We start from the raw sequence: 25,008 nt of genomic DNA on the forward strand, positions 1-25,008 counted from the left end.
TCCCACTAGCTGTCCAATCCGTACGTTCCCTCTCTATAACAACTGATTTCAGGCCTGTTAAAATGCTCATATGGCATCAATAAAGAGTGTTTCGGACTGACATGGATCTTTTAGTGAAAAAATAGCAATCATACACTTCACTTCAGGTGGGCTGTAAGTGTGTGATGAAAGTCTTTGTGTGTGTGTGTACATCTCTATCCACTTACATATGCTTTCACCTATCTCTCTCTCTCTTTCTCTCCCCCTCCCTCCCTCCCATACAATGTGAAGCACATTATAGCAGTTTCCCAGAAAGACTTCGCAACTGCTCCTCAGGCAATCTCGAACAGCAGTCCATCATAACACAGCTCCTTAGACCTTAGCCACCACACACACACACACACACACACACACACACACACACACACACACACACACACACACACACACACACACACACACACACACACACACACACACACACACACACACACACACACACACACACACACACACACACACACACACACACACACACACACAGCCTTTTCTCTGGGACTAACTGAGAAATAGTGGGAGAATGTGTGTGTGTACATTTGCATGCTTGTGCGTGTGTGGGTGCGCAGGTTTGCACAAATGGAGGGGGGCAGATGGTTAAGAGCAAGAAAGTGGGCCAGTAATTGTGTAGAAAGGTAACAAAACAGAGAGGAGGCACTTGCAAGAAAGGGAGAAGGATGATGGGAAAATAGAGATGAAGGGTAGAGAGGAAGGGGATTTAAAAGAGAGAGAAAATAGAAAGAGAGAGAGAGTGTGTGAGAGAGAGAAAATAGAAAGAGAGAGCGTGAGACAGACAGAAAGAGAGAGAGAGCGAAAGAGACAGAAAGAAAGAGAGCGAGAGAGAGAGTGAGAGTGAGAAAGAGAGAAAGAATCAGAGACAGACAGAGAGAAAGAGAGAGTCAGAGAGTGAGAGCGAGAGAGAGTCAGAGAGAGAGAAAAAGAGAGAGACAGACAGACAGACAGACAGACAGACAGACAGACAGACAGAGCGAAAGAGAGAGAGCGAGTGAGAGTCAGAGAGAGGATGAAAAACAGTCAGAGAGAGAGCTAAAGAAAGAGCGAGAGGGTGAGAGAGACAGAAAGACAGAGAGAGTCAGACAGACAGACAGACAGACAGACAGACAGAGACCTACACATAGAGGACCCACGCCAAGAGGACATACATCCAGACCACTGCACCACCAGCCACATCCACACCCCACCCCAACCAATCAATAACCCCCAAACAAACCATGCCCACACCCCATATAGAACCCCTCAGATCAGACCTATGCCAAAGGTGCATCCACAAAGTATTGAGCAAAGGGTCAGAATACTTAAGTAAATGTGATATTTCAGTTTTTTATTTTCATAAATGTGCAGAAATTGTAAAAACCTGTTTTTGCTTTATCATTATGGGGTATTGTGTTAAAATTGATGAGGGAAAAAAGTATTTAATCAATTTTAGAATAAGGTTGCAACGTAACAAAATGCGGAAACTGGTCTGAATACTTTCAGAATACACTGTAAACGCCAAAAATGGACAAGAACTTGACACCCTCAGCAAACAAGGGGACAAACACCTACCTGAAGGTGACAGCGTTCCCTCCCCCATATGCCACCCTAGACAAAACTACGACAACATAACCAAACAAAATGGGTCACAACTCCTGCAGTTCTGTCGGACGCTGGGTATGTACGTTGTTAATGGTAGGCTTCGAGGGGACTCAGTAGGTGGGTACACCTACGGTACGTACAATTATAGCTCATCTGTTTGCAGTAGTACTGTAGAATACTTTATCATTGACGTCAAGCCAAATTCTCTCAGAGCGTTCACAGTCAGCCCACTGATACCCCTGTCAGATCACAGTAAAATCACAGTCTACTTGGACAGAGCAATACTCAATCACGAGACATCAAAGCCAAAGGAACTGAATGATATTAAGAAATGCTATTGATGGATGGAAAGTAATGTGGAAACCTACTAAAAAACAATTAGGCAACAACAAATTCAACCCTTGTTAGACAACTTCTTGGACAAAATGTTTAACTATAATAAAATTAACGTGTAACTTGGCAGTAGATAACCTACAGTAAACAGTATATTTGACCTCTCAGTTTCCCTATCAAATCAAAAAATTGCAAAAACCTAAAAAAGAAATTGAGAAACCTATCCAGCCAAAAACATAGAGACCCAGAAAACCTGAGTCTACACCTTCACTACGGTGAATCACTAAAACAATACAGAAATACACTACGGAAAAAGAAGGAACAACACTTCAGAAATCAGCTCAATGTAATTGAAGAATCCATAGAATCTAGCCACTTTTGGGAAAAGCATTTCACTGTAAGGTCTACACCTGTTGTATTCAGCATTTCACTGTAAGGTCTACACCTGTTGTATTTGGCCCATGTGACTACTATCATTTGGTTTGAAAACGGAGAAATGGAGATGTATGGATAAACCACTTCTCCAATCTTTTTGGCTCTATAACAAAGAACAAACAGCAAAAACATATACATGTTGAAATACAAAATCTTAGAATCAACTATTAAAGATTACCAGAACCCACTGGATTCTCCAATTCCATTGAATGAACTACAGGAGAAAATACAAACCCTCCAACCCAAAAAGGCCTGTGGGGTTGATGGTATCCTGATCAAATATTCAGACCACAAATTCCAATTGGCTATACTTAAACTCTTCAACATCATCCTCAGCTCTGGCACCCCAATATTTGGAACCAAGAACTGATCACCCCAATTCACAAAAGTGGAGACAAATTTGACCGCAATAACTACCGTGGGATATGCGTCAACAGCAACCTTGGGAAAATCCTCTGCATTATCATTAACAGCAGACTCGTACATTTCCTCAGTGAAAACAATGTACTGAGCAAATGTCAAATTGGGTTTTTACCAAATTATCGTACGACAGACCATGTATTCACCCTGCACACCTTAAAAACTTCTTCTTAATAAGGGGGCGCTGTTTTCACTTTGGAAAAAATCGTGCCCAAATTAAACGGCCTCGTACTCTGTTCTAGGTCATACAATATGCATATTATTATTACTATTGAATAGAAACCACTCTGAAGTTTCTAAAACTGTTTGAATTATATCTGTGAGTAAAACAGAACTCATTTGGCAGCAAAATTCCATACAGGAAGTGAAAAATCTGAAAACGAGGCTCTGTGTCAGGGCCTGCCTATTCAACTGGCTTTTATTTATGGATCTGTATGCACTTCATACGCCTTCCATTAGATGTCAACAGGCAGTAGAAGGTTGAATGGGGTGTCTAGCTTGATGTGAGGCCGAATAAGAGCTTTTGGAGTGGCAGGTCTAGTATTTTGTCAGTTTTCGACGGCGCGCAGGGGAACCTCACATTGTCTTCTGAAAAGCGTTCGGTATACACTACGAATTGCTCCGGCTCTCATTTTATTTGATACATATGATAATAACATCATAAAGTAGGATTTTCAACCGAGTTTGACCAGTTTATTAGAAGTTTATTGGGAATTTTGGAATTTTTCGTTCCTTGCGCCAAGGACACGTGCACTCCACAATGCTAGCCAAAGTTGCTAATTCGACAGAAGAAATGGACGTTCTAAAACCAAACAACGATTTATTCTGGACCTAGGACTCCTTGCACAACATTCTGATGGAAGCTCAGCAAAAGTAAGACAAAATTTATGATGTTATTTCGTATTTCTGTGTAATATGTTGACTCCAACACGGCGGAGAATAGGTGAGCGCTGTCTCACAATAATGCATGCTGTATGTTGTGGTAAAGTTATTTTTAAAAATCTAACACAGCGGTTGCATTAAGAACCAGTGTATCTTTCATTTACCATACAACAAGTATTTTTATGTAAAGTTTATGATGAGTTCTTTGGTTAGATTAGGTGAGTGTCCAAAATATCTCCAGACATTCTGGTGAATTGTTGCTACGTATTCACAATGTATAACCACGATTTGCAGCTCTAAATATGCACATTTTCGAACAAAACATAAATGTATTGTATAACATGATGTTATAAGACTGTCATCTGATGAAGTTGTCCAAAGGTTAGTGATTCATTTTATATCTATTGCTGTTTTTTGCGAAAGCTATGTTGGCGGTGAATAAATGCCGTTGTGTGTTTGGCTATTGTGGTAAGCTAATATAATTCTATATTGTGTTTTCGCTGTAAAACACTTAAAAAATCGGAAATATTGGCTGGGTTCACAAGATGTTTATCTTTCATTTGCTGTACACTTTGTATTTTTCATAAATGTTTTATGATGAGTATTTATGTATTTCACGTTCCTCTCTGTACTTATTCTGGCTGCTGTGGTGCTATTTGTGATGGTGGCTGCAATGTAAAACCAGAATTTGTAGCTATAAATATGCACATTTTCAAGCAAAACATAAATGTATTGTATAACATGATGTTATAAGTCTGTCATCTGATGAAGTTGTTCAAGGTTAGTGATTAATTGTATCTCTATTTGTGGGTTTTGTGAAAGCTACCTATGCGGTGGAAACATGGTGAAAACATGCCGTTGTGTGTTTGGCTATTGTGGTGAGCTAATAGAAATACATATTGTGTTTTCGCTGTAAAACATTTTAAAAATCGGAAATGATGGCTGGATTCACAAGATGTTTATCTTTCATTTGCTGTATTACACTTGTGATTTCATGAAATTATATTATATGATATTCCTGTCCCGTTAGGCTAGGCTATGCTAGTCAGCTTTTTTGATGAGGATGCTCCCGGATCCGGGATGGGTATCACTGACACCTTAACTGACAAACAAATAAAACAAAACAAAGGCAAAGTCTTCTCATGCTTTGTTGATTTCAAAAAAGCTTTTGACTCAATTTGGCATGAGGGTCTGCTATACAAATTGATGGAAAGCGGTGTTGGGGGAAAAACATACGACATTATAAAATCCATGTACACAAACAACAAGTGTGCGGTTAAAATTGGCAAAAAACATTCACATTTCTTTCCACAGGGCCGGGGGGTGAGACAGGGATGCAGCTTAGCCCCAAATTCTTCAACATATATATCAACAAATTGGCGAGGGCACTAGAATAGTCTACAGCTCCCAGCCTCACCCTACTATCTGAAGACAAATGTCTACTGTTGGCTGATGGTGTCTCCAATTACCTCATGTGTATTTATACCTGTGTTTCCTGTTTGTCTGTTGCCAGTTTGTCTTGTCAAGTCCTACCAGCGTGCACCTTTTTTTTTTTTTTTTTTTTTTTTTTTGCTTTTCTAGTCATCCAAGTTTTGGCCTTTGTGCCTTTCCTGACCCTGCCTGCTGTCCTGACCCTGCCACTGTGTACTCTCTGTTTAGGGCCAAATAGCAATTTTGTTTACTCCTGTACCTGCCTGACTTTGATTTGGATTATGACTCTTTGCCTGCCTTGACCTACCGATTGCCTGCCACTTGTACTGAAATAAACTCTGAGACTCGTAGTATCTGCCTCCTGTGTCTGGGTCTTAGCCTGAGCCCTGATATATGTATACATCTCTCACATCTCTTGCTCTTCCATTTTAAATTTCTCCTTGTCAGGTGTACAATTACCCTTTCATAACTATGGCTTTGCCCACCACTGTTTCCAAGGTAGTGCTGTAACAATCATTATCTGTCTTGTCCCGTCAAGATCCAAGATGGCGTAGCAGTGCAGACGTGTTTTGTTCGTCCTCTCGTGTACTTTGTACTTTTCGTATTTTTTTGTATATATTTAAATTTTATTTTCAATCTCTTTTCCATTTTAATTCAATTATACCTTCCGGTAACCTGCCTCACCCAATGTGTTATGTAACCGCTTGTAACGTTCGTCTTGTGGTGCATGAACGGACCAAGGCGCAGCGGGTGATGAATACATAACGATTTTATTTAACAGACAGACGAAACACGAAAACACTAGAACAAACTACAAAACAATAAACGAAGGCAACAGACCTGAAACAAACAAACTTACATATAGACGAAGAACGCACGGACAGGAACAGACTACCTAAAACGAACGAACAAACGAAACAGTCCCATGTGGAATACACAGACACAGGAACAATCACCCACAAACAAACAGTGAGAACAACCTACCTTAACATGGCTCTCAATCAGAGGAAACGCCAAACACCTGCCTCCAATTGAGAGCCATACCAGGCAACCCATTAACCCAACATAGAAAACAAATAACATAGACTACCCACCCCAACTCACGCCCTGACCAATAAAACACATACCAAACAACAGAAAACAGGTCAGGAACGTGACACCGCTATTATTTTTTATTTTTAGACCTTATAGCAAGAACCACCTAGCCATCAGAAGCTAACCAGCTAATTAGCTAAAAGCTATTTAGTCATTGTTAGCCACTGCTAGCGGCCTTTACCTTCTGCACAGATACCAGACCCTTTTTTTTGCCTGGATAATACTCACCAGCCTACCAGTATCGGACTGTCTCTCCACTACAACGCCGGATTCCTGCCGTAATCCCTGAACCATTACTCCTGATCTTCACAGCTAGCTAGCACCCACCGAGTTACCCAGTACCAAAGCTATCCCTGAGGCCCACCTCCCGGCCTACTCAGTTGTTCACCCGGACTCCACCCAAACACGGCTAGAACCCAGTACTCCACCGGATCCTTGCCGTAAACTCTGGACCTTGGCACCAGATCACCGCTGCTACCGAGTAGCTATAGTGGCCCCGAAGCTAGCACCAGTTAGCCGTGAGCCAGGCGCATCTCCCGGCTAGCAAACTAAATTACTACAACTACAATACCTCTTTCGCCATCTGGCCTGGATCCTTTGTCGACACGGCGCCCCACCGCACCACCACGACTGGTCTGCCGGCGAATACTCCATCCGCTGTGCCTTCAACCGGCCTCCGTCGGACGTCGGAGCAGATGCTTCTACTAGCCCCGGGCTACTAACTTTAAACTCCGTGTCGCCCGCATGCTTGCGTAGTAGCGACTACTCCACGGCTTCCCTGTTCCATCTATCACTGCCCCCTGGACCCTATGATCACTTGGCTACATAGCTGATGTCTGCTGGACTGTCCATTAATCACGGTACTCCATTCTGTTAATCTTTTGATTATCTGTCGGCCCCAGCCGCAAACTCAGACCCTGTGTGTAGTTAACCGACCCTCTCTGCCCAGTCATCGCCATTTTACCTGTTGTTGTTGTTGTTGTTTTAGCTGATTAGCGGTTGTTGTCTCACCCGTTGTTGTCTTAGCTAGCTCTCCCAATCAACACCTGTGATTACTTTATGCCTCGCTGTATGTCTCTCTCAAATGTCAATATGCCTTGTATACTGTTGTTTAGGTTAGTCATCATTGTTTTAGTTTACAATGGAGACCCTAGTCCACTCATCATACCTCTGATACCTCCTTTGTCCCACCTCCCACACATGCGGTGACCTCACCCATTATAACCAGCATGTCCAGAGATACAATCTCTCTTATCATCACTCAGTGCCTGGGCTTACCTCCGCTGTACCCGCACCCCACCATACCCCTGTCTGCACATTATGCCCTGAATATATTCTACCACGCCCAGAAATCTGCTCCTTTTATTCTTTGTCCCCAACACTCTAGGTGACCAGTTTTGATAGCCTTCAGCTGTACCCTCATCCTACTCCTCCTTTGTTCCTCGGGTGATGTGGAGGTAAACCCAGGCCCTGCATGTCCCCAGGCACCCTCATTTGTTGACTTCTGTGATCGAAAAAGCCTTGGTTTCTTGTCAATATGCATGTCAATATCAGAAGCATCCTCCCTAAGTTTGTTTTTCTCACTGCTTTAGCACACTCCGCCAACTTGATGTCCTTGCCGTGTCTGAATCCTGGCTTAGGAAAACCCCCAAAAATTCTGAGATTTCCATACCCAACTACAACATTTTCCGTCAAGATAGAACTGCCAAAGGGGGAGGAGTTGCAATCTACTGCAGAGATAGCCTGCAAAGTTCTGTCATACTTTCCAGGTCCATACCCAAACAGTTCGAACTTCTAATTAAAAAAATGAATCTCTCCAGAAATAAGTCTCTCACTGTTGCCGCCTGCTATCGACCCCCCTATGCTCCCAGCTGTGCCCTGGACACCATTTGTGAATTGATCATCCCCCATCTAGCTTCAGAGTTCGTTTTGTTAGGTGACCTAAACTGGGATATGCTTAACACCCTGGCAGTCCTACAATCTAAGCTAGATGCCCTCAATCTCACACAAATCATCAAGGAACCCACCAGGTACAACCCTAAATCCGTAAACATGGGCACCATCATAGTCATTATCCTGACCAACCTGCCCTCCAAATACACCTCTGCTGTTTTCAATCATGATCTCAGCGATCACTGCCTCATTGCCTGTATCCGCTATGGGTCCACGGTCAAACGACCATTCCTCATCACTGTCAAACGCTCCCTAAAACACTTCTGGGAGCAGGCCTTTCTAATCGACCTGGCCCGAGTATCCTGGAAGGATATTGACCTCATCCCGTCAGTCGAGGATGCCTGGTCATTCTTTAAAAGTAATTTCCTCACCATCTTAGATAAGCATGCCCCGTTCAAAAGATGCAGAACTAAGAACAGATATGGCCCTTGGTTCACTCCAGACCTAACTGCCCTTGACCAGCACAAAAACATCCTGTGGCGGACTGCAATAGCATCAAATAGTCCCCGCGATATGCAACTGTTCAGGGAAGTCAGGAACCAATACACGCAGTCAGTCAGGAAAGCCAAGGCTAGCTTTTTCAAACAGAAATTTGCATCCTGTAGCTCTAACTCCAAAAAGTTTTGGGACACTGCAAAGTCCATAGAGAACAAGAGCACCTCCTCCCAGCTGCCCACTGCACTGAGGCTAGTTAACACGGTCACCACCGATAAATCCATGATAATCAAAAATTTCAATAAGCATTTCTCAACGGCTGGCCATGTCTTCCTCCTGGCTACTCCAGCCCCGGCCAACAGCCCCCCACCCCCCCCCCCCCGCAGCTACTCGCCCAAGCCTCCCCAGCTTCTCCTTCACCCAAATCCAGATAGCAGATGTTATGAAAGGGCTGCAAAACCTGGACCCGTACAAATCAGCTGGGCTAGACAATCTGGACCCTCTCTTTCTTAAACTATCCGCAGCCATTGTCGCAACCCCTATTACCAGCCTGTTCAACCTCTCTTTCGTATCGTCCGAGATCCCTAAAGATTGGAAAGCTGCCCCGGTCATCCCCCTCTTCCAAGGGGGTGACACTCTAGACCCAAACTGTTACAGACCTATATCCATCCTGCCTTGCCTATCTAAAGTCTTCGAAAGCCAAGTTAATAAACAGATTACTGACCATTTCAAATCCCACCGTACCTTCTCCGCTGTGCAATCCAGTTTCCGAGCCGGTCACGGGTGCACCTCAGCCACGCTCAAGGTACTAAACGATATCATAACCGCCATCGATAAAAGACAGTACTGTGTAGCCGTCTTCATTGACCTGGCCAAGGCTTTCGACTCTGTCAATCACCGTATTCTTATCGGCAGACTCAATAGCCTTGGTTTTTCTAATGACTGCTTTGCCTGGTTCACCAACTACTTTGCAGACAGAGTTCAGTGTGTCAAATCGGAGGGCATGTTGTCTGGACCTCTGGCAGTCTCTATAGTGGTACCACAGGGTTCAATTCTTGGGCTGACTCTTTTCTCTGTATATATCAATGATGTCGCTCTTGCTGCGGGCGATTCCCTGATCCACCTCTACGCAGACGACACCATTCTGTATACTTCTCGCCCTTCCTTGGACACTGTGCTAACTAACCTCCAAACGAGCTTCAATGCCATACAACACTCCTTCCATGGCCTCCAACTGCTCTTAAACACCAGTAAAACCAAATGCATGCTTTTCAACCGTTCGCTGCCCGCACTCGCCCGCCCGACTAACATCACCACCCTGGACGGTTCCGACCTAGAATATGTGGACAACTATAAATACCTAGGTGTCTGGTTAGACTGTAAACTCTCCTTCCAGACTCATATTAAACATCTCCAATCCAAAATCAAATCGAGAATCGGCTTCCTATTTCGCAACAAAGCATCCTTCACGCCGCCAAACTTACCCTAGTAAAACTGACTATCCTACCGATCCTCGACTTCGGCGATGTCATCTACAAAATAGCTTCCAATACTCTATTCAGCAAACTGAATGCAGTCTATCACAGTGCCATCTGTTTTGTTACCAAATCACCTTATACCACCCACCACTGTGACATGTATGCCCTAGTCGGCTGGCCCTCGCTACATATTCGTCGCCAGACCCACTAGCTCCAGGTCATCTATAAGTTTATGCTAGGTCAAGCCCCGCCTTATCTCAGCTCACTGGTCACGATAACAACACCCACCCGTAGCACACGTTCCAGCAGGTATATTTCTGTAACGGTCGTCTTGTGGTGAATGAGCGGACCAAGGCGCAGCGGGTGATGAATACATAATGAATTTAATAAAGAAAAGAATAACGATGACGAAGCACACTTTAGAAATTACAAAATAACCAAAACAGACCTGAACATGAGAACTACATGAAACGAAGAACGCACGAACAGGAAAAACGAATGCACGAACGAGACAGTACCGTGTGGTGCAACAAAACACAGACACAGCGACAATCACCCACAAACAAACAGTGAGAACAGCCTACCTTAATATGGTTCTCAATCAGAGGAAACGTCAAACACCTGCCTCTAATTGAGAACCATATCAGGCAACACATTTAACCCAACATAGAAACACATAACATAGAATGCCCACCCCAACTCACGCCCTGACCAACTAAACACATACATAAACAATGGAAAACAGGCACAGCGAATCCAGATAGCAGAAACGTGACAATTTCACTTATCATCCCCAAAGCCAACACCTGATTTGGCTGCCTTTCCTTCCAGTTCTCTGCTGCCAGTGACTGGAACGAATTGCAAAAATCGCTGAAGTTGGAGAATTTTATTTCCCTCACCAACTTTAAACATCAGCTATCTGAACAGCTAACCCATCGCTACAGCTGTACATAGTCCATCTGTAAATAGCCCACCCAATCTACCTACCTGATCCCCATACTGTTTTTATTTGATTTACATTTCTGCTCTTTTGCACACCAGTATCTCTACTTACACATCATCTGCTATTTATCACTCCAGTGTTAATCTGCTAATTGTAATTATTCGCTCCTATGGCCTACTTATTGCCTACCTCCTCATGCCTTTTGCACACACTGTATATAGACTTTATTTTTTTTCTACTGTGTCATTGACTTGTTTATTGTGTTATTGGCTTGTTTATTGTTTACTCCATGTGTAACTGTGTTGTTGTCTGTGTCATACTGCTTTGCTTTATCTTGGCCAGGTCGCAGTTGTAAATGAGAACTTGTTCTCAACTAGCCTACCTGGTTTTAAATAAAGGTGAAATATTTTTTTTTAATTATCTCTCTCCCTCCAGCCACACCCCCAGCTCCACGACCAAATCAGAGAAGGCCACCCTCCCACTGATTCCAAAAAATATTTGTTTTGTATTAGCCACAGAAGATTAAGACAATAATGAGAAACCATGCTGCGAACTGTGTAACTGGGGCATTCACATATTAACCATCCCTCTAGTGCTGCTGAAGACGGAATTCATAAGAGTCATAATCATCCCAGCAATAAAGTATTAATAAAGAGATGAACTGCCAATGGCCTCAGTGAAACGATGACACCATAACCACTAGAAACTCTTGGAAGACAATGGAATTAAATAAAATAAAAAAGTTTTTTATTGTTAAGTCTCTTATACTTTTAACAATAAAGAAGCTTTTAAAATTTAATTCTGTAGTCTTCCAAGAGTGTCTGAATCTCCTCTCTCCTTCAGTTTGCTCCAAAATTCCTGCACGTTGGTTGGAGAGCGAGGTAGAGGCAGGGATCCCTTCCATTTTTACCATAACCATTAGAAGCATTATAGGATTATAATATATAATAATTATAACAGCACTTTGATCTTCTGAGCTTCATAGTGTTGGATAGAAGTCATTGTTGTATAGAGCAAATTAGGAATTTGACGTGGTTAACCGGAGTCAATATACTCTTAGAGGTACTATCCAGAACCTAAAAGGGTTCATCTGTCAGAGCTACTAGGAGTAATGGGTGGATGGAGTCAAGCGCAGAGAGCAGGTTTAACGAACGTGGATTTATTTTCCAACCCCCAGGAAAACGATCATGCCCTAAACACACAGGTGCATGAAAAAGATAAGTCCAAAACACCGGACTAAACTGTTCCGAGAAAATACCACAATCCACTTCACAATCCAACACCAACATAACAGAAAACAAGCCCGCACAACAGCCAGCGGGTTACCTGCCCTTAAATAGCCTACCCACCAAACTAAACTCAAAACAGGTGCACCCAATCAGCCCAAACTAACAGAAACAAAACAGAAAGGAATCGATGGCAGCTAGTAGGCCGGTAACGACGACCGCCGAGCGCCGCCCGAACAGGAAGAGGCACCATCCTCGGCGGGATTCGTGACAGTACCCCCCCTCTGACGCGCGGCTCCCGCAGCGCGCCGACCCCGGCCTCAAGGACGACCCGGAGGGCGAGGCGCAGGATAATCCGGGTGGCGACGGTGGAAATCAGCCAAGAGGGAAGGATCTAAAATGTCTCTCCCCGGTACCCAGCACCTCTCCTCCGGACCGTACCCCTCCCAGTCAACGAGGTACTGCAGGCCCCTCACCCGGCGTCTCGAGTCCAGAATAGCTCGAACAGCGTACGTCGGGGACCCCTCGATATCCAGAGGGGGCGGAGGGACCTCCGGTACCTCACCTTCCTGAAGGGGACCAGCTACCACCGGCCTGAGGAGAGACACATGAAACGAGGGGTTAATGCGATAGTAAGAAGGGAGTTGCAATCTATAACACACCTCGTTTATTCTCCTCAGGACTTTAAATGGACCCACACACTGCGGCCCCAGCTTCCGGCAGGGCAGGCGGAGGGGCAGGTTTCGGGTCGAGAGCCAGACCCTGTCCCCTGGTGCGAACACAGGGGCCTCACTGCGGTGGCGGTCAGCGCTCCTCTTCTGCCGCTCACTGGCCTGCCTGAGAGGCCTGGACTGCCCGCCAGGTCTCTCTAGAGCGCTGTACCCACTCCTCCACCGCAGGAGCTTCGGTCTGGCTCTGATGCCACGGAGCCAGGACCGGCTGGTACCCCAATACGCATTCAAATGGCGACATGTTAGTTGAGGAGTGGCGGAGTGAGTTCTGGGCCAACTCTGCCCACGGGACGTACCTTGCCCACTCTCCTGGCCGGTCCTGGCAATACGACCTCAGAAACGTACCCACCTCCTGGTTCACTCTTTCCACCTGCCCATTACTTTCGGGGTGATACCCAGAGGTAAGGCTGACCGAGACCCCCAGACGCTCCATAAACGCCCTCCATACCCGGGACGTGAACTGGGGACCTCGATCAGATACGATGTCCTCCGGCACCCCGTAGTGCCGGAAGACATGGGTAAATAGAGTCTCCGCAGTCTGTAGGGCCGTAGGGAGACCAGGCAATGGAAGGAGACGACAGGACTTAGAAAACCTATCCACAACGACCAAAACGGTAGTGTTCCCCTGGGAAGGGGGAAGATCAGTCAGGAAATCTACCGATAAATGAGACCATGGCCGTTGTGGAACCGGGAGGGGTTGTAACTTCCCTCTCGGCAGGTGCCTAGGAGCCTTACTCTGTGCGCATACCGAGCAGGAAGAGACATAGAGTCTCACGTCCTTAGCCAAGGTGGGCCACCAGTATTTCCCCCTAAAACACCCTAAAACCCTGCACTGTCCTCTCAATGACCCGAAGAAGGTAGTGTATGAGCCCACCGAATCAATCGATCACGAACACCAAGCGGTACGTACCTAAGGCCAGTCGGACACTGGGACGGCACAGGTTCTACCCTCAACGCCCGCTCGATGTCCGCGTCCACCTCCCATACCACCGGGGCCACCAGACACGAGGCTGGAAGGATGGGAGTCGGATCGATGGGCCGGTCATCCGTGTCATAGAGACGAGACAGCGCGTCGGCCTTAGTGTTGAGGGAACCTGGTCGGTAAGAGATCGTAAATCTAAAACGAGTAAAGAACATGGCCCACCTAGCTTGACGCGGATTCAGTCTCTTCGCCTCTCGGATATACTCCAGATTGCGGTGGTCAGTCCAGATGAGAAAAGGGTATTTAGCCCCCTCAAGCCAGTGTCTCCACACCTTCAGGGCTTTTACCATAGCTAGTAACTCCCGGTCCCCCACATCATAGTTCCGCTCCGCCGGCTCCAGCTTCTTAGAAAAGAAAGCACAGGGACGGAGTTTCGGTGGTGTGCCCGAGCGCTGTGATAGCACGGCTCCAACACCAGCCTCGGACGCATCCACCTCCAGTATGAACGCTAACGAAGGGTCCGGATGCGCCAACACGGGAGCCTAAGTAAACCTTGCCTTCAACTGGCTGAAGGCTCCATCTGCCTCGGCCGACCACCGTAGACGCACCGCCCCCCCCTTCAGCAGTGAGGTAATGGGTGCCGCCACTTGACCAAAACCACGGATAAACCTCCGGTAGTAATTGGCAAACCCTAAAAACCGCTGCACCTCCTTTACCGTGGTTGGAGTCGGCCAATTACGCACGGCTTTTTCGCGGTCACACTCCATCATCACCCCCGAGGTGGAAATGCGATAACCCAGGAAGGAAACGGCTGGTTTGGAGAACACACATTTCTCAGCCTTGACGTACAGGTCATGCTCCAGCAGTCGCCCAAGCACCCTGCGCACCAGGGAGACATGCGCGGCGCGTGTGGCAGAATAGATCAAGATGTCATCAATATATACTACCACACCCTGCCCCTGCAAGTCCCTGAGAATCTCATCTACAAAGGATTGGAAGACGGCTGGAGCATTCTTTAACCCATACGGCATGACGAGGTACTCATAGTGGCCTGATGTGGTACTAAACGCTGTTTTCCACTCGTCTCCTCCCCGAATACGCACCAGATTATACGCGCTCCTGAGGTCCAGTTTTGTGAAAAAACGCGCTCTGTGGAATGATTCCATCGCCGTAGTGATGAGAGGTAGTGGATAACTAAATCCCACTGTGATTGAATTTAGACCTCGATAATCAATACACGGACGCAGTCCTCCCTCCTTTTTTCTCACAAAAAAGAAACTCGAGGAGGCGGGAGACATGGAGGGCCGAATGAACCCTTGTCCCAGAGCTTCCGTGACATATGTCTCCATAGCCAACGTCTCCTCCTGTGACAATGGGTACATGTGACTCCTGGGAAGTGCAGCGTTCTCCTGGAGGTTTATCACGCAATCCCACCGTCGATGAGGTGGTAATTTAGTCGCTTCTTTCTTACTAAAAGCGATAGCCAAATCGGCATATTCTGGGGGAATGCGCACAGTGGAAACCTGGTCTGGACTCTCCACCGATGTGGCACCGATGGAAACTCCCACACACCTACCTGAACACTCATCTGACCACCCCTGAAGAGCTCCCTGTCCCCAGGAAATGAGGGGATTGTGAATAGCTAGCCAGGGAACCCCCAACACCACTGGAAACCCAGGTGAATCAATAAGGTAAAAACTGATCTGCTCCCTATGATCCCCCTGGGTTACCATGTCCAGCGGAATCGTGGCCTCCCTGACCAGTCCTGACCCTAACGGTCGGCTATCTAGGGAGTGCACGGGAAAAGGTGGGTCTATCTGCACCAGCGGAATAACCAATTTACGGGCGAGTCCGCGATCCATAAAACTCCCAGCTGCGCCTGAATCGACTAGCGCCTTATGCTGAAGAGAGGGGAAAAACGCAGGGAAAAAAATAACCAAAAACATGTGACCAACAGGGAGCTCTGGGTGAGTCTTGTGCCTACTCACCTGAGGTGGCCGAGGAGTATTCCGCCTGCCATCCCGACTCCCAGATGGACTCCTCCAGCACCGGTCCGAAGTGTGTCCTCTCCGGCCACAGTAGGTGCAAGAGGAGCCACCTCCTCCGGTCCCCCTAGATGCAGCTCCTCCCAACTCCATCGGAGTTGGAGCGGGAGGGCTGGGAGGTGGAATGGACAGGACCCCCTCTGAACGCCCGCGGGCAGCTAGCAAGTTATCTAGTCGGATCGACATGTCTATCAGTTCATCGAGGGAGAGTGTGGTGTCCCGACAAGCTAGCTCCCGACGGACGTCCTCCTGGAGGCTGCAACGGTAATGGTCTATTAAGGCCCTGTCATTCCACCCCGCACCAGCAGCCAAGGTCCGGAACTCTAAAGCGAACTCCTGGGCGCTCCTCGTCTCCTGTCTGAGGTGGAACAGACGCTCACCCGCCGCTCGGCCCTCTGGTGGGTGGTCGAACACAGCCCGAAACAGGCGGGTGAACTCCGCGTAATGGTCCAGAACCGAGTCTGGACTGTTCCATACTGCGTTGGCCCAGTCCAGGGCCCTCCCTGACAAACAGGAGACAAGGAGGCTTACACTCTCTTCACCCGAGGGAGTCGGACGCACGGTAGCCAGGTAAAGCTCAAGCTGGAGCAGAAATCCCTGGCAACCAGCCGCTGCTCAATCGTACACCCTCGGGGGGGGGTGAGACGCAATGTGCTGGTCCCAGCCGATGACCCTGTAGGAGTGGGTTGTGTCGTCTGCAGGGGAGCTGATGGAGGCGTCGGGAGACCACTCCTCTCCCATCGCTCCATCCTCTCCATCATCTAGTCCATCGCTGACCCGATACGATGAAGTACAGCTGTATGATGATGGACACGCTCCTCCATAGTTGGGAGAGGGGTGGTCGCTGCTCCTGCTGACTCCATATGTGGTGCGGGCTTCTGTCAGAGCTACTAGGAGTAATGGGTGGATGGAGTCAAGCGCAGAGAGCAGGTTTAACGAACGTGGATTTATTTTCCAACACACAGGAAAACGATCATGCCCTAAACACACGGGCGCATGAAAAAGATAAGTCCAAAACACCGGACTAAACTGTTCCGAGAAAATACCACAATCCACTTCACAATCCAACACCAACATAACAGAAAACAAGCCCGCACAACAGCCAGCGGGCTACCTGCCCTTAAATAGCCTACCCCCCAAACTAAACTCAAAACAGGTGCACCCAATCAGCCCAAACTAACAGAAACAAAACAGAAAGGAATCGATGGCAGCTAGTAGGCCGGTAACGACGACCGCCGAGCGCCGCCCGAACAGGAAGAGGCACCATCCTCGGCGGGATTCGTGACATCTTCGACTGTCTCGATAGGAGAACCCTTTGAAGAACCCTTTTTAGTTCCATGTAGAACCCTTTCCACAGAGGGTTCTACATGGAATACAAAAGGGTTCTACCTGGAACCGAAAAGGGTTCTCATATGGGGACAGCTGAAGAATCCTTTTGGAACCCTTTGTTCCAAGAGTGTTCTATAGGATCTTCCTCTGTGTCTCCATTCTCCATGAGATGCATCTGGGATAGATGCACCTGACTCCTATCCCTGCTTTAGTACTGGGTTACAGAGAATGGAAATTGAGAATACAAATATTGTACTACTTATGCAGAGAGAGACTGAGAGAGAGAGAGAGAGAGAGAGAGAGAGGGTCCTGTGATGAGAAGATGGTAAAGGAAGAGAAAGGAGAAACAGAAACGAAAACAACAGAGGGTCAAAGAGAAGAGAGTGAACATCGAGAAACTGAATGAGAATGAGAGAGAGAGAAAAGCGGGATAATAAGAGAGAAAGAGAAAGGGAGAGTCAGCACAGGGACCCCTTGTCTCATTCTGGTGAAATATGGCCTACAGCCTTAGCAGGGACATCACTCCGAACACTCGACAATTACCCTGCGTGGCTGGGCTCCCCTGGCATTGCCCCCACCGGCCCCGGTGCCTGCATGCTCAAACCAGTGTCCTCTGGGACACCATGGTATTTTCACTAATAGAGTCTGGAACCAAGCAGTGCTTACGCCCGGAGCACTTGAGCACCCTGTCATTCTCCCTCTCTCCCTCTCTCCCTTTCTCTCCCTCTCTCCCTTTCTCTCCCTCTCTCCATCTCTCCTTCTCTCTCTCGATCTCTGTCTCTTTGTCTTGTCAACATTTCTATCCATTTCTTTCTTTGATGAACTCTCTCTCGATCTCACCTTTACCATTCCCTCTCTCACTCTTTTATTATTTACTCTTGTATTATTTACTCTCTCGTTGTCTATGTATTTTCTCCCCCATTTCTCTCTCCCTCTCTCTTTCTCTTGTGTTCGCTCTTTTCATTGTCTTCATGTATCTTCTCCCTTTTTTTCTCTCTCTCTCACCATCCTGACCCAGTCTCAATTAGTCACAGCGCGATTCCATTGTTGATTTCCTGCTGTCATATGATGTTATAAAGAATCACACAGGTTGTTCCTGTTATTCTCTGTGATGAGTGATTGATTATGCGTTAATGTATGTGTGTATGTGTCCAATATATTAGTTCAATTTGATTCGATTTAGTGGACCCAAAGTAAAAGAGAGACCTATCTGACCAGTGACTGACTCTTCCTGATCCCTTTAAGGAAACTAACCCACACAACCAACCAAACTCCCCAGTCACAGAGAGCAACGTTTCAAATTGGGTAACATCATTCAATTGCTGAAATTGTTCTAATTTGCTAAATATCTGCAGTTTGCCATACAACTATTCTCAACGGAACCATGGATACCTGCTCGTCGAACATCTCATTCCAAAATCATGGTCATTAATATGGAGTTGGTCCCCCCTTTGCAGCTATAAATGCCTCCACTCTTCTGGGAAAGCTTTCCACTGTGTTGGAACATTGCTGCGGGGACTTTCTTCCATTCAGGCACAAGGACATTTGTGAGGTCGGCACTGATGTTGGTCGATTAAGCCTGGCTCACAGTCGGCGTTCCAATTCATCCCGAAGGTGTTCGATGAGGTTGAGATCAGGGCTCTGTGCAGACCAGTCAAGTTCTTCCACAACGATTTCGACAAACCATTTCTGTATGGACCTCGCTTTGTGCACGGGGGCATTGTCCTGCTGAAACAGGAAAAGACCTTCCCCAAACTGTTGCCACAAAGTTGGAAGCACAGAATCGTCTAGAATGTCATTGTATGCTGTAGCGTTAAGATTTCCCATCACTGGAACTAAGGGGTCTAGCCCGAACCATCAAAAACAGCCCCAGACCATTATCCTCCTCCACCAATCTTTACATCTGGCACTATGCATTGAGGCAGGTAGCGTTCTCCTGGCACCCGCCAAACCCAGATTCGTCCGTCGGACTGCCAGATGGTGAAGCGTGATTCATCACTCCAGAGAACGCATTTCCACTGCTCCAGAGTCCAATGGCGTCGAGCTTTACACCACTCCAGCCGATGCTGCTCGGCCATGGAAACCCATTTTATGAAGCTCCCGATTAACAGTTCTTGTGCTGACGTTGCTTCCAGATGCAGTTTGTAACTCGGCAGTGAGTTTTGCAACCGAGGACAGACGATTTTTGCTCGCTACGCCTTTCAGCACTCGGGGGTCCCATTCTGGGAGCTGGTGTGGCCTATCACTTCGCGGCTGAGCCGTTGTTGCTCCTAGACGTTTCCACATCACAATAACAACACTTACCGGGGCAGCTCTAGCAGGCCAGAAATTTCATGAACTGACTTGTTGGAATGGTGGCATCCTATGACGGTGCCACATTGAAAGTCACTGAGCTTTCCAGTAAGGCCATTCTACTGCCAATGTTTGTCTATGGAGAATGCATGGCTGTGTGCTCCATTTCATACACCTGTCAGTAACGGGTGTGGCTGAAATAGCCGGATCCACTAATTTGAAGGGGTGTCCACATACTTTTGTATATATAGTGTATTATTATACTAGAACAGTAAAGGGTCTAATGGCACAATGTGATGGAACTGTTTCCCTTGTGCTGTATATGAAATCAATAGACAGAAACACATGCAGGAAAACCACCAGTTCCTCTGTGTTATAAAGTAATCAATGCTATCCATTCTTTTCAAATGACACTTGTGTCTCAGCCCAGGTACTGTAAATACAATACCATTTTATTAGATATTACCAATCAATCAAGAGACACTGCTTTAAAATAGCTATAAACTCGGTGGTTCGAGCCCAAGATGCTGATTGGCCGAAAGCCGTGGTGTATCAGACCGTATTTATTTTTACTCTTCGAATTACATTGATAACCAGTTTATAATAGCAATAAGGCACCTCTGGGGTTTGTGGTATATGGCCAAAATATCACGGCTAAGGGCTATATCCATGCATTCCGCTTTGCATTGTGCGTATGAACAGCCCTTAGCTGTGGTATATTGGCCACAGAGGGTAGTGCGTACGGCCCAGTACATCTGCTGCCTGCCGTCCAGGACCTCTACACAAGGCGGTATCAGAGGAAGGCCCTAAAAATTGTCAAAGACTCCAGCCACCCCAGTCATAGACTGTTCTCTATGCTACCGCATGACAAGCGGTACTGGAGCGCCAAGTCTAGGATTGCTTTAGATATTGATCCCATAACAAATGTGAGATGGAATGTGCTTGGCAGATACATTGGCTAGATACAGTACTGTATTAAAACAAAATCTAGTCCTTGCAAATGTAAAGGTTTTAATATGTCTTCGTCAGTGATTTGGCAAAAAAAACTCACCCATGCTTTCTAAAACATTTAATGACAATACACCACCCAGCATCACAGGGATTTCAACCAATCAGAAAACTCACCACGCTGACTTTGAAGGCATAGAGGAGGTCAAAGGGCAGCGCGGCGACCAGGTCAATGATGAACCACGTGGTCATGTAGTGGATGCAGATCAACCGTGCACTGAAAATCACCTGACCAGACTTACTCACGTACGTGGTACGGAAACTGAACACAATGTCTGGGAGGAAAAGAGGGAGAGAGAGCGAGATAGAGGGAGGGAGAGAGAGAGAGAGAGAGATAGATGGAGGGAGAGAGAGAGAGATATAGAGGGAGGGAGAGAGAGAGATAGATGGAGAGGGAAGGAGGGAGGGAGAGAGAGAGATAGATGGACAGAGGGAGAGAGTGGTGGGTGTAAGGTTACAGATCCATGATTTACTATCAGATAATGTAATAAGTACTGTTTCGGTTTCTCTATCCATTTCGAGGTTGGTTAGCATGTTAGTTCAAACACACTGATTGGAGACACCTCGTTAGTGAGGATATGTTTCACCTGAGCTGGCCCAACTGGCATTTAAGACATACTGGCCCAGTATATCAGGAAGAGGCAACGTTGGGAGAGCTACACCTCCTGTTAGTGCTTCCACTTTAGTTAGCCAAAAATACATCTGAGTTTTATTTGTTTTGATTCATATTCATTTTACTCCCTATCCTAAATCGGAGCGAGTTGATTTCCTTTAGTTTTTCCTCTGATGCAAATGTATTGGGCTTTAAGAACCCCTTATCAGTTACTTTCCAACTTTCATGGGTGTCTTTCAACCAATTATGAACCCCTTTCTGTTTTGTCTTTGTTGTCGAAGTGACTTTTTATTAGTTCCCTTTTCTGTGAGCGGTGACATTTTGAGTTTGTCCTTCGGGAACGTAACAGTACACACAAATACACTATCAGTGTTACTGAAGTTACTGAGCTGCTGGACAACAAACTAAACACACTGTCCATAACCTTAACCCTTTCCCTGACCCTAACACTGTCCCTAACCATAACCCTAACCTTAACCCTTTCCCTGACCCTAACACTGTCCCTAACCATAACCCTAACCGTAACCCTTTCCCTGACCCTAACACTGTCCCTAACCATAACCCTAACCATAACCCTTTCCCTGACCCTAACACTGTCCCTAACCAAAGCCTAACCCTAACCATAGTCTAACCTTAGCCGTAACCCTAAGCCTAACCCCAACCCAACCATAAGCCTAACCCCATGCCACGTAACCCCCCTCCCATACACACATATGACCCTCCCTTATACCTATAATAAAGAGTATCTCCACAGCGATGTCGCTGACTGTAGTGCTCCTGGTGAGGTCATCATCTCCGATGAAGCAGACGTTGTAGGGCACTGTCACGGCAACGTAGAAGGTGGCCAGCAGGATCAGCCAATCCCAACCCGCCTTGAAGGTGCTGAAGTGAAGCAAGATAAACTTGGACTTCTTGGCGTCCGCCACCTTGTACTCCGGCAGAGCAGGGGGGTCCCCAAACACATTCTGATTGGATGAAAGGAGAGGGTAACACATTCTGATTGGATGAAAATAGAGGGTAACACATTCTGATTGGATGAAAATAGAGGGTAACATATTCTGATTGGGTGAAAGTAGAGGGGAAGACATTCTGATTGGATGAAAGGAGATGGAAGTAGAAAGGGGGTCCATAATACATTTGGGATGCAAAGAAAACTGTCTGAGTAAAGCATATGTTTGTTGGCGAGTTAAGGTTGTTATCAAAAACATGTTTCTTAATCAAAGGAAATAGGAAGAATATCTAAAAGACAGATCTGTAAAAAAGGAAATCTGCAGTTCAAACAAAAACAAAGTGGTCAACCCGCTAATGTTTTGGTTAACAGCTAAGGGATGGGGCTGGAGAAATGTAACTATTCATAGACAGACCTATGGATACAAGAACTGACCATGCATCAGATCAAAATGACAGTTTGAATCATGTTTCGAAGCTACACATAGTTAATTTTACAGACAATGGAATAAAACAAGCTTATATTTGGGGTTTTAATGTGATACATGGTACGACACTTGAACTAAGCACATGAGGGATTTATAAGTTATATTCTTCAATAATCAAGGGCTATACGGTATATCATATATTCAAAAGTCAAAAAATGTATGTAGAAATTGCAGAAAGCCATTTGACTAGATGTTCAAGAGTCTCACTGCTTGGGGGTGGAAGCTGTTTAGAAGCCTTTTGGATCTAGACTTGGTGCTCCGGTACCGCTTGCCATGTGGTTGCAGAGAGAACAGTCTATGACTAGGGTGGCTGGAGTCTTCGACAAATTTTAGGGCCTTCCTCTGACACCGCCTGGTACAGAGGTCCTGGATGGCAGGAAGCTTGGCCCCAGTGATGTATTGGGTCGTATGCACTACCCTCTGTAGTGCCTTGCGGTCGGAGGCCGAACAGTTACCATACCAGGCAGTGATGCAACCAGTCAGGATGCTCCCGATGGTGCAGCTGTAGAATCTTTTGAGGATCTGAGGACCCATGCCAAATCTGAGGGTGAATAGGTTTTGTCGTGCCCTCTTCACGACTGTCTTGGTCTGTGTTGGTGATGTGGACACCAAGGAACTTGAAGCTCTCAACCTGCTCCACTGCAGCCCGTCGATGAGAATGGGGGTGTGCTCGGTCCTCTTTTACTGTAGTCCACAATCATCTCCTTTGTCTTGATCACGTTGAGGGGGAGATTGTTGTCCTGGCACCACACGGCCAGGTCTCTGACCTCCTCCCTATAGGCTGTCTCGTCGTTGTCGGCGATCAGGCCTACCACTGTTGTGCCATCGGCAAACCTCGTGATGGTGTTGGAGTCGTGCTTGGCCGTGCAGTCATGAGTGAACAGGGAGTACAGGAGGGGACTGAGCACGCACCCCTGAGGGGCCCCCGTGTTGAGGGTAAGCGTGACGGATGTGTTGTTGCCTACCCTTACCATCTGGGGGCGGCCCACCAGGAAGTCCAGGATCCAGTTGCAGAGTGAGGTGTTTAGTCCCAGGGTCCATATCTTATTGATGAGCTTTGAGGGCACTATGGTGTTGAATGCTGAACTGTAGTCAATGAACAGCATTCTCACATAGGTGTTCCTTTTGTCCAGGTGTCAAAGGCCAGTGTGGATTGCAATAGAGATTTCTCACATCAATGGTGTTGATGTGAGCCATGACCAGCCTTTCAAAGCACTTCATGGCTACAGACGTGGGTGCTACGGGTTGGTAGTCATTTAGGCAGGTTACCTTAGTGTTCTTGGGCACAGGGACTATGGTGGTCTGCTTAAAATATGTTGGTATTACAGACTCGGACAGGGAGAGGTTGAAAATGTCAGTGAAGACACATGTCAGTTGGTCAGCGCATGCTCGCAGTACATGTCCTGGTAATCCATCTGGCCCTGAGGCCTTGTGAATGTTGACCTGTTTGAAGGTCTTACTCACATCAGCTGCAGAGAGTGTGATCACACTCAGGAACAGCTGGTGATCTCATGCATGTTTCAGTGTTATTTGCCTCAAAGCGAGCATAGAAGTAATTTAGCTCATCTGGTAGGCTCGTGTCACTGGGCAGCTCTCGGCTGTGCTTCTCTTTGTAGTCTGTAATAGTTTGCAAGCCCTGCCATATCCGACGAGCGTCATAACCGGTGTAATATGATTCGATCTTAATCCTGTATTGATGCTTTTCCTGTTTGATGATTCGTCGGAGGGGATAGCGGGATTTATTCTAAGCTTCCCGCTCCTTGAAAGCAGCAGCTCTAGCCTTTAGCTCAGTGCGGATGTTGCCTGTAAGCCATGGCTTCTGGTTGGGGTATGTACGTATGGTCACTGTGGGGACGACATCATCGATGCATTTATTGATGAAGCCAATGACTGATGTGGTGTACTCCTCAATGCCATTGGAGGAATCCCGGAACATATTCCAGCCTGTACTAGCAAAACAGTTTCTATTGATGGAGTCACTGGTGCTTCCTGCTTTAATTATTGTTTGTAACAGGAATCAGGAGGATAATATTATGGTCAGATTTGCCAAATGGAGGGCGAGGGAGAGCTTTGTATGCGTCTCTGTGTGTGGAGTAAAGGTGTTCCAGAGTTATTTTCGCTCTAGTTGCACATTTAACATGCTGATAGAAATTTGGTAAGACAGATTCAAGTTTCCCATTAAAGTCCCCGGCCATTAGGAGCGGCACCTCTGGGTGAGCATTTTCCTGTTTGCTTATGGTGGAATACAGCTCATGGTCTTACTGCCAGCTTGTGTGGTCTTACTGCCAGCTTCAGCCTGTGGTGGTATGTAGACAGCTACGAAAAATACAGATGAAAACTCTCTAGGTAGATAGTGTGGTCTACAGCGT

General features: G+C 46.5%; 1 protein-coding gene across 1 annotated transcript in view; it reads right to left on the bottom strand.

Moving 5' to 3' along the window:
• The window catches only part of LOC129830873 (potassium voltage-gated channel subfamily H member 8-like), a 138,764-nt gene that overhangs the window by 64,909 nt on the left and 48,847 nt on the right, over positions 1 to 25,008 (bottom strand). The window contains exons 5-6 of the mRNA XM_055893685.1: positions 21,934 to 22,168; positions 20,708 to 20,865 (exon numbers count right to left, since the gene is read on the bottom strand). Coding sequence (XP_055749660.1) covers positions 20,708 to 20,865; positions 21,934 to 22,168 — 393 coding nt within the window. The remainder of the gene's footprint in view (positions 1 to 20,707; positions 20,866 to 21,933; positions 22,169 to 25,008) is intronic.

The sequence above is a fragment of the Salvelinus fontinalis genome, chromosome 32 (assembly GCF_029448725.1).
Source record: "Salvelinus fontinalis isolate EN_2023a chromosome 32, ASM2944872v1, whole genome shotgun sequence".
Taxonomy (NCBI): Eukaryota; Metazoa; Chordata; class Actinopteri; order Salmoniformes; family Salmonidae; genus Salvelinus; species Salvelinus fontinalis.